The sequence below is a fragment of the Magallana gigas genome, chromosome 6 (genome assembly GCF_963853765.1).
Source record: "Magallana gigas chromosome 6, xbMagGiga1.1, whole genome shotgun sequence".
NCBI lineage: Eukaryota > Metazoa > Mollusca > Bivalvia > Ostreida > Ostreidae > Magallana > Magallana gigas.
Genome location: NC_088858.1, coordinates 42,880,576 through 42,891,893, shown reverse-complemented (window position 1 = coordinate 42,891,893; position 11,318 = coordinate 42,880,576). Strand labels below are relative to the sequence as shown.

Genomic DNA, 11,318 nt, shown 5'->3' with positions numbered 1-11,318 from the left:
AAATAAATTATTTTACAAAAATTATATCACTTTCATATGCTTTTTTTTTTTTTACATCGTATTATTTAAAAAAAGGGTGTTCTTTTTATATAAATTATGTGAATTTAAAAGGATTAATTTTTTCATAAAAAAGTTCATAAATGGAAAATGGATTTGTGAAATAGCTGTATGCCAAGAACAGTTTTAAAGATTTTCTCATAAAAGAATGAATAAAATTTAAATTAATAACACAGTCTTTCTGAGTTAATATTTTCATAGCCCGATCTGGAAATAAAATCTGAATAATAGTACAAGCTAAATGTTAATGATCCTAGTTCATGATTTTTTTTCTGCATATGTAGATCTTATCAATTGACAACACCTTCTTTTAAATTGCATAAGCTTTCTAATTGTATACACTAGAAGAACCACAAAATACAAGAATTAAAATATTAAAAATTTATAACTCTTGAAAATATCGTCACAGAAAATTGACTTTCTGTGATCTTTTTCGATCTTGGCTATAAAAAAGAATATCAGTCCCATCGGCTGATGCGACAGTGTAAAAATAAGAAAATTTTTAAAATTTGGCAGATTTTGGTGATGTGATTTAATCTATAATTAGGGTGAAAATGGTTCGAATGTGATTGCAAGAGATAGCTGAACAAAGGCGGCGCATTTACTACCCAAAAATTATTTACTATAAAATATAATTTGGAGGAAAATGTGAAAAGAAAGTTAATTCAGTGGAACACATAAATGTGATGGGCGATTAAATATAAATTAGCTCGCCAGGGATTTTATGTTATTTGCTTCTTTAGCAGTCGGGGACATCATCACCTGTCCAGATAGTTTAGAGGTTTTCAGCCACGATTGCAAAACCTTTTTTTTTCTAAAATAAGAAGGATGAAATATCGGTATTTTTCGAAAGACTTGTCACTGGTAATGGAAAATTGAATCTCGGTTACAATACATTTTAAGTTGCAATGCATTACCACAGAGGTGCAATTTCATAAAAAGCAAAATTACCTGGACTGAATGGTTTGCATGAATTATTAAAACTGTATTTATTAGAACTAGATTGCATATTTCAACAAAGCGTGTCTCTTAACACAATTTCTGTCGTCTCTGTCGCACAGGCATCCAGCTCCCCCCACCCGCACATGTTTCTCTGACGCATAAAACAGCAGGCAAAACCTCTGGGTACAGCTCATAAAATAAACGGCATCTACCAGTGTAAAGTGCTAAAAATTTGTATACGCCTTAAGCTTAAATGTTTATATGAAAGCATACACTTTAATTTTTGTCGATAATCAGAAGGGCGTAAAAACAACATGGCGTGAAGATGATGTCGCTCGATTTTGATTGGTTGACAGAGCTGTCAATCAAAGTAAAGGAACAATAGCAAGAGGAGATTTAGACTTGAATTACCGATTACCTATGACAATAAAGAAAATAAAAGTTAAAGTTTCTGAAAATATAGATACTTTATCCTTGACGAACAATACGAAAGGATACCACCTTGTCCCGAGTTCATCAGAAGACCCACAGTTTACGATAGTTGTTGTGTTTTTGTTGACACCTGTGTATGTAGACAGCGCATCGACAGTGTGTCAAAACCGCAGGACTTTATTTACCAATCCATCTCAAATCTCTATATTTCTTACTAAGTAAACGGCGAACGGAAAAGTTGATGTAAAGAACGAGAAGTCAGAACTTTGACAATCTTCAGAAACTTCGGTATTCTTCCCAGAGAGAAACTAAGATGATTCGAGTGTAGTGATTTGTCTTTGGAATTCGCTTTGTTTATCCTTGAATATTTAGCATTGCTCTCCAGCTGTCGAAGAGTGACAGAACATTTCGACCCGTGGTCTACCGTGAAAATGCATCACCTACCTTACTACTACTCCCCAGAGCAGCTGAAGTCTTACCACAACAGCATGCTAGCGGCCGCCAGTAGCAGTCCCCCGCTTTTTAGCATCGACAACATCCTGGCCCCACGGCCTTACCTGACCCACAGACCATCACCCTACTTCCCGTACCCCGGTCTTGCTCATACCCCACAGGAGCTCTTTGGTAAGTCTCAAATCAAATCAATTCAATTTTATTTCACTTACAACATCAGTATGACGGTATATAGAGTACAGTGATACATGCATGTATGTTTACAATTCTTAAAATAATGTTAGAGGTACTGCATAAACTTTAGAAGATAAAAGGTACAAGTCTAAATGGCAATATCAAAAACCTAGCTTTAGAATAAAATGATTCTGGAACCGCTGCCTACAACTTATAATTAGAGCGATTTTAAAAACAAATTGAAAATTTTTACTTCAATCTGTATTTTTGCCCTTGGTTTTTTTTTTTTGATTTTAAAAAAATTATGCGCTTAATTTCCGATTGGAAATAAGTGATTTAATGGGTGATACTACAGTTTTTGATATAATTTGTTATAAAATTATTTATACAGACTAGTAATTTAAATCTAGCAGATTTTTCTGTTCTTCTCAAAAGTTTCCACATATAATAAATTTATATAAAAGTAATATCTGCTTCCAATTCAATTAGGTTAATGTTTAATCAATTAAATGAAGTTTACTTATCAAAACATTAAATAACGTTGGTGTAGTCTTAGCCTTCAGTGATAAAAACAACTGAAAAGGGAAATATTAAAAATATTAATAAATATGGAAATTTTCACAGTTCACCGAAAATATGCACATAAAGAGAGAGAGAGCTTATAATATTCACAAAGCAAGGAATGTATTAAACCTACAAAAATGTGTGCTAAAAATGAAAACACATACACATTCATCCTTCTGTCAGGGTACCAAGCATATGAAAAATGAAACCTAGATAATTTTTTAGCTATCAATCTTTCTTTACATGTTTTACTACTGAAATTGTTTTTAATAAATTGTAAGAACTCATTAAACTTCCACTCATTGTAACAACTCGAGCTGTAGCATTGATGTACCACTAAGAGTTTGATTTTCCGTGCATTGTAAGGCAGTATCATTGCCCATAATATCACAAGACAACTCCTTTCTGGGCGGGGGGAAGGGTGTTTAGGATGTGGTAACACATTGGATGACAAGCTTGAGAAGAATCTCCTTAATTCAAATGGAGAATGTCCCCTTAATTCTCCGCAAATGTGATTCTAAGTAGCTAATATTTACTTTATTCGTCTCAATCTGATAAGTTCGGGTTTGTACCTGTTTATGTACAAATTACGGTCACTCCATTTTCAATTAACAATTGTAAAGGCCAGGAGTTAATTTCGGACATCATTTTGACGGGGATGGACATTGGGAAGCCCTCAGGATTCATCTCGCGACATCTCCTTTATATCGGAACGACCTCGGCTTTTAAGTGGGTGTCAACTCCAATACTCGAAACACCGGACTAGCAAATTCATCCCTTTGTTCTGGTCATCTCCGGCAACAGTAAAGCATTAATCGAATTTAAAGCTGTCATCTTGTGCAGAATCGTGTAGTTAATTAGAATAAACAATCCCTAGAACATGGTAATTCTTGAATGAGAATCCTCAGTGATAGCCTAATGACGTTTTGAAATATTAAATTTTAATTTTTGTAATGTGTTCCAACTCCCAGTTCGGCAATATCACAATAAGAAATAAGACTAAGCGAACGCACGATTATGCTAGAAAATTAATGTTGTTATCAATGAAAAGATTGGCTAGCTAAACTATAAAATTTTGATGAAGCTTCCTCAAGTTAATCCCCATGCATGAAATATTTTCCTCGTTTTATTTTAAATAACCCACAAAATGTGTGTAAGCTGATGGAAATTAAATTGTGAAAAAATATTTTTATTATCATTCTAAAGAAAATTCAAAACATGAAACGATAAAAGTTTTCCCGTTTCGTACTTTTAATTTCCCATGTATTGTATAATTAATATTGATGGATAAATCTCCAAGTGATCCGATTAAAGATGTACACCATCACATGAGCGCCACTCGTGGCACGCCTGTCTCTAAATGGCGGTTTGTCTGATCTTACCCTAACATCACACTTTCATTGTTAGGGAAGAAGACTACTTTGGCTTTTAATGGACTTATCACAGTTTTAATTGTATCAGTTCAGATAAATAAGTAAAAAAGCAAACATCCGTTGAAGAAACAACGCTTCGTTTTTTGTTGTTTTCTAAATCAATTAATACTCTTCCATGTAGCCCAGTTGTTTTTGGTGGTTTAGCATTAACAAGATTGGCGCGAATTATATCTATACTAACAATCCGGTCGGCGAAGATCAATGGTTTAAAGCAATGGTACCTAAATGGATAACGATTTAAGCTCATAAAATATATAAAGCACTTATCTTCTAACCGACTCGCAGATCTTTTAGATTAATATGTTTCTGAAACGCACACTCGTTATACCATTTGGGCGAGGATAAGGCTGTTGAAAAAGTGAAAACACTTCATTTACATGTTTGCGTAATTTTTCAAATCGCTATTTTGCATTTTATTTTTAATGTTCACTGGCTTGTTAATTTTTTTCATTCTTCCCACTTAAATAGGCCCTCCTTGCTTGCCACCTGTATATATTATTACTATGAGGAACTCATCTGGTCTCCAATACATTTTGCTACAAAAGAATTCTCAAAACACAGGACGAGGAATCTAAATTTAAAAAACCCCAAAACAAGAATCCCAAACTTTCTGTAAAGAATTATTGACCTTTTAATGTAATTCATGCAAAACACCAATCTGTATGTATAATTTCTTTGTCCTGGGAGTTGCCAAATACGAGTAAACGTTTTTTTTTTAAAAATAAATGCTTCGAATTTTTCCGTTAAGAAGAGTAACGGCTATCATACATGTAAGTATACATTCAGTGAGTTCCCGCTGCGAATCCCTGGTGTTCGGTTAATTTAAGGATTACGGTATTGAGTAATATAAGAGTAAACCATTTTAAAACACACTTTCTATAATTGCTATATAAACTGGATTAGTCGAGGGGTGACTTTCACAAAATCAGATTATTTTTGTGGTATTAAGGGATGAAATGCGAAATTAGAAGGAAAAATATTCCCTCTGATTCCTAAGCAAATGCTTTGTGAGAAATGTGGCGAGTTACACGGAAAAATCAACTGTTATTTCAGCTAAGCGGAATCTTGTTCATAATCTTATTGACGTCTCCTTAATCGGGTTTGGACAGTATAATGTGGGTAAATACGCATGATCTAGATTGGGAGTAAAGTTTGGAAATACTTTTTACAACAATGTAAGACCTTGTGTTAATTTTCTAGCGGAATTCGGGTATTCAATATTGGAACTTCAGTCCCAATCTGAATCTGAATTAGTTTTATAAAGTCAGAAATTTTTCAGATCAGAATAAAAAGCAACAGCATTCAAAAGTTTTCAATCTAGCAGATTAAGCAAAGCCGTGACCAAGATCGGCATTATTTACATACTTTGAATTAGAGAATTAGTGTATAGGTGATAATTTCATCAGATATTGCAATATTAAAGAAATGATATTTCATTTTTCCTCTGTATTCTTAACAAAACCACGAACATTAACGACAAAAAAGAGTCTATATTTATCTCTGTAAATACGCGTTTTCTATGCTTTTTAAAAAATGCCGTTACGACGAGATCTCGCCCTGTCACGTGACTCTTTCATTCCCACTCGGGAGTCATTTCTCACAACGACTTCATTCCTCGCACAATACATTCATCTTGATATTAATTCAAAAATGGCGATATTCCTTGTAATTCGTGGAAGATCGGTCATATTTCAAGAGGATAGAGTTGCGATATAACAGATAAACCGAATGCAAACAAGACTTCATATTAAAAGAGCCATTCTTATTCCACGGACGATTTTCCTCAAGTCCCAATTTATGTCTTTTAAGTATGAAGGGTATTACAATTTCATCTTTATGTATTGCTAAAACTGATTTACATAATTGCAAGCCCTGTTTCATCACATTCAATCCTAATGGTAGATGAAAGGGTGATATATAATGTACAAAGGGGGGTTGCGGGGTGTATAGATTATGATTTATACGGTAATACTATCGAGGTGGAACCAATTTTATGCAAACATGTGTATTTATAATGACTTAACTCGTAAACTTTGAAAATAAATTAAACAAATTGTTTCATATGCATATAGTTTCCTCCCATGAAATGCGATACTGGACGCATCTAATCCCAAATAATGAAAAATTAAATTCAGTAATGTCATTATATAATACGATATAATCAGACGGGTCTTATGACCCGGGTCGGGGATGATGAACTATTCGGTAATTTAATCTGTAGAGCTGTGTACTTCGGTAAACGACATCCCTGAATCGATTTGTGTTCCCCGCTACCCATCCCAGAGAACTCAGTATAAAACCGCCAGTTCAGATTTATACAAATATGAATATTAAAGGAAACTGCAATTTTTTTTCTTTTATGAAACTCTAAATAAATTATTAAACGTTTTGAATGTTATGCAAATGGCTAAAACTTTTAAGATAAATAAAATATTTAGAAATGATAAAGATCGCCATTTTTTTCTTTTGAATGAATGCTGATTTAAAAAAAAATAAAAGTGATGTTAAAACAATAAAGAAGAGATCAACATTTGTTTGTTCCTGTGATGAACGGAAAGTTTTTCATTAATTTTGTCTTTGTGTTACTTTATTTGCACCACGCCTGGCAGAAACGACATATTCGGTTTTTTTTTAATTTCTTAATTTTTTGAAATATGAGTTTTAATAATTTTACCGAGTCCATAACGCTTTGAACAAGGGGTCTTATCAGTCAATATTCAAATGAATGCTGTAATTAAACGGATAAAACTGGATTACATAAAATATGTTATGAATTAACACGAAAGTCAACGTTATATCACATACAAAGATGAATAGAGTTATTATTTAAAAGAAGACCGTAATTCACATTTATTTTCCGAGTATCTTATAGCAATAATTCAAAAACGTGTATAATTTGTGCAGAAAAACCGAATGAATTAAAGACTAGAGATTAAAGTTTTTGTTAAAGTTAAAAGAAATTCGGATATTGAGTTTTATCAATTAATGAAAAGGAGTTCTGATTTTATTTTTCCTGTGGTTTTATCTTCTTTCGCCCCATTAGGCCGTCATGCTTCTATGAACACATATCTGCAGTTATGAAGATTTTTGTCAACTTCAAAGTGTTCAGTCATATTTCATTTTATTTTTTCGACGATGAAAGATTTACAACACAAATCGAGGGAGAAGTAATTTTGAACAACAGAGGTGAATTATCACCCGTTTCTTATTTATTAAATCAATTTCCAGGCTCTTCTGTTACACATTATATGGACTGAATCATTTTTAATGATTTAATTAGAAGCCTATCCCACAAGAGAACATTACTTTAATCATATTTTATCTGTAGCTGAAAGAAACGAATAGCGAAATTACACCTAAGGACTTAGGTTTATTTATCTATATAATCTACATGTTCATATAAGATTTTGATTTCAATATTAACCTTTCGTCAATATTCAAGTGGGCAATTTTATAGCTTCCTGTGATTCTGTAAGGTTTTTTTCTACAATAACTCGACTAGATGCTTTCAGGTCATTAGAAAAAAAAATTATTTTACATGAATATTTTTTAAAACGGATAATACCATTTTCAATTCTGTTATAAAATTTTGAAATATGGATGTTGGAAATTCCTTCCAAATAATTAAGAACTGTAATTCATTTCTATTGCTTTATTGATGAAATGATAATTATTCTAATTACAGCAGCTGCATACAGTCCGTTTCCTGGATTAATGACAGCGGCTGATTTAGCTCGGGCCGGACAAAAACGGAAAAGACGGCATAGGACAATATTTACCGAGGAACAACTGGAGGAACTAGAAAAGACTTTCAATAAGACCCATTACCCCGATGTGTTACTGAGGGAGGAACTGGCAATGAAGATTGATTTAAAAGAGGAAAGAGTAGAGGTAATTACTGACATATTTAATTTATAGACTTAAACAATAAACAAACATTCAAATAAAGAAGAAAACACCTATAATAGAATAATTTTTCGTGTTGTTCTTAAAAAAGCTTACCGATTTTTTTTAAATGTGTATGTTTATTTAGCAAAAAAATTAATAAACTGGAATATTTTCTCTAACAAATTTAATAAATATATTAACGCAGTTGTGTTTATGTACACAAAAAGAAAACCAAAGAAAGCTTTTTTTTTATTAATTAAAATACAAAAACTTTCTTGAAGAGAAACGATAGTTCAGAGTGAATTTGATATTGGTCTTCCTTCCCTTTAATACTCGCCGCTGAGACACTTGTCGCGTCAGAGACTTTTTATCACTTGTCCACAACATAAATATCAAGAAGTAGAAAAATCTCATAATTTTTAGCCCAACTGTTCGCCCCCTGATCAAAAGAAACACTCTGAGGTTTCATCAGATAACTGCACAGATCTGCCCGTCATCATTTTCCAATAACGAATTTTATCACTGTGGCGTTTTCGTCCCGGGTTTTATCTTTTATTTTTTTTCTCTCCCTTTCTCTTCCGAATTGGATTTTTGGGGTTATTTATTTATTATGTTCAAAGCGAGAAGAAAGATTTAAGATGATATCTGAGAAATTTGACGAACGCTTATCAGTGTGGCCTAGCGTTCCTAAATTGGCCTTAAATGCTCGAAAACCTACAGAATCTTACGCAAATTTTATTTATCAGTGTGCACCAACTCTACTTTATGTGACGGGCGATTATTTTTGAAAATCATTACCATGCATTCGTGATGTGCGTGCTTTAATGTGTTGTTAAATTGAAAGCAAACATGTAATATCTCTTTCTTAAAAGGAACTTAACACATTAGGAGTATTTAAGTCCAAACGCTACCGGAAGTTGTTTATTTTCTGAACCAATGACGGAATAGCATTTTAATTACAGACCATCCTTTCTGCGAGTAATTTCGTCACCTTAGAAATTGACGGCAACAAGAGACTATTTTCTTGTACTTAAGCAAACCGACTACTGATTTTATAGAACCTGAATTGAGATCAAAGATAATGAGCCACAAAAAACACTTCATTGTTTATACAAAGGCACTCAAACAAAATTGACGCGACATTTATAACTCAGCTCATAATCCAAGTATTATTTTTCAAAGCAAAAAACAGAAACAAACATTTGATTGCGCGATATACAGTTGTGAGCATATTCTTGATATTGTCACTCTGGGTGTGAATCCCCCCACTTTTGTCAACACGCAATACAACGATCTGAAATTACTTCAAATGGAGCACAAATGAACGCTACATGACACTGGCCTTTCCCGCATAGACCCCAGTTTTATCACCATACCAAAAATTAGATAAAAATCAGACTCGGAACTGCAAACAGACTAAAAAGCCAGCGTTCCCAGTGCTACAATCGATGTTTTTTCCGTCACTAGAAATTAATTCATTTAGTTAGAAAATTCCATGAAATCTGCACGATCTGCAGATAGAGTATGACACAAGTCATTCTTCATACCGACCGTGTAAGCAACAATCTCTTTATTCTAAGCTTTAAAACAGTCATCAGATTAACGTTATCCGTCCCAGAATGCAAACCAACCGTCAAAATAATCGTAGTCAGACAATAAATTAAGGTCTCAGATCATAGAATTGTTGCATATCAGATGAGAGAATCATTTAACGATGTAAATATATTTTTAATTCCAGGTCTGGTTCAAGAACAGAAGAGCCAAATGGAGAAAGGTTAAGCGTGAGGAAGAAGCGGCTAAGAGAACGGCAGAAAGCGGTAGTACTGGAAGCGACAAAGAAAAATCATCAAAATCATCTCCCCTCGAAAGTGAAACCAAAGACAATACGTCCGCGTACAGCGATTGTATGAGTGATAGAAGTACGGACTCGCCCAGAATAGATATTGAGGAAGATGATGCTGATCAAGTGTCCAGTAGCGCAAATGAACTTACGCCACCCTCTACTTCCGCTTCCGTTTCTAGTCAAAGTGCTCCTACGTCACAAAATTCGCCATGAACGTCACTGACTTTCCCTTTGTCGTCGTGTTACATGAATTAAAGCAGTGCATGCTCTAAACGCAACTCTGGGTCTGACTTGCCTCCAAGACCTTTCTTGAAATTCAAGCTGTATACACAAATCTACAAGTGCTGTGGAGTGAACTGGTCTACGTTCGCTGATTGGCTCTCTTAGTCAGACACCCGCCAAATTGAAACACTTCGTGACTAAAGACAATTTCAAATAGTGTTAACAAATTAGGCGTTTTCATTCATTTTTGGCATTAACTCGACATATGAGTATGGGCTAAGTTAGTAAAGTTTCATAATGCATACATTTTCACTATCATCAGATATTGACAATTTTTTAAATGTACTTTCTCATAACGACGATTTCACTTTTAACAAATGAATAACGACTACTTCATGTAATTTAGTATTAAAGAGTTTGTATGAAATGTCGAACGAACTCCACCGCAAAAGTAAAACTTTACACTGGGCCTGTGGAAGTTACAGGCTTGTCTGATTATAATCATATTTATGAAATTATATTCACATTAGAGATTACGAATAAAAGAATAAAACAAAATGGGTGTTCATTACTATTTATGCGAGAGAGTGAGTTTTAATAAATTAGACATAGATGTCAGTTCTTTCTTATAAATACTGTATGTAATTGTTTGGATTGTTTTGGGGTTTATTCAATCAATATGAGCACGATATGAGATATTTAGAAATCCTAAATACTCCACAGAAAAAAGAAAAGAAAATGTTTCCAAACCAATACGTAGTAATGATAACTGTTAAAATGAATTTAATATAATTAAATACTTATATACATAAACTATGTATATTGTTAAACTCATGTCTGAAATTTTTTTTTTCAAATCCCGTTTTAGCTTGAGAAATCGCATCGATAGCAAAACATCAATATAAAGTTAGAGTGGGAAAAAAAACATTGTGCTTCGAAGTTAAGAATCATAATTTAAACTACATTTAGTTATCTATATATGAACATTAATTGTTGGAGTCTTTAATGGAGTTGGTAGTTGGAGTTGTACTCTAATTGGAAACAATTTTGTTGCTGGGTCGCCAGAAATTTCAATTATTTCTTCTTTCCCCCTGTTTCCCGTGCCATCTAGCGACGTATTCTTTCAAATTTAATTTTTATTTCTAATCTTCTTGGATTTTTTTTTGTACATTGCCATACATATAGGTCTTAATAATGGAAAAATTATGACAGTCTGAATTTGAAACGTCAAAGCGATAGTGTACCAGATGTTCTAAAATTAAGATAATAAAAGACTTGATAATTACAAAATTTTTAATGCAGTGAAAGTA

At 33.2% G+C, this 11,318-nt stretch overlaps 1 protein-coding gene across 1 annotated transcript; it reads left to right on the top strand.

Annotated features, from left to right (window-relative positions):
• Positions 1-1,450: 1,450 nt before the first annotated feature.
• Positions 1,451-10,190, top strand: LOC105327239 (homeobox protein goosecoid). The gene is made up of 3 exons (XM_011427589.4): positions 1,451-2,055; positions 7,741-7,946; positions 9,682-10,190. The coding sequence occupies exons 1-3, from the start codon at positions 1,863-1,865 to the stop codon at positions 9,997-9,999; spliced, it is 717 nt and encodes a 238-aa protein (XP_011425891.1). The 5' UTR covers positions 1,451-1,862; the 3' UTR covers positions 10,000-10,190.
• The last annotated feature ends 1,128 nt before the right edge of the window (positions 10,191-11,318 follow it).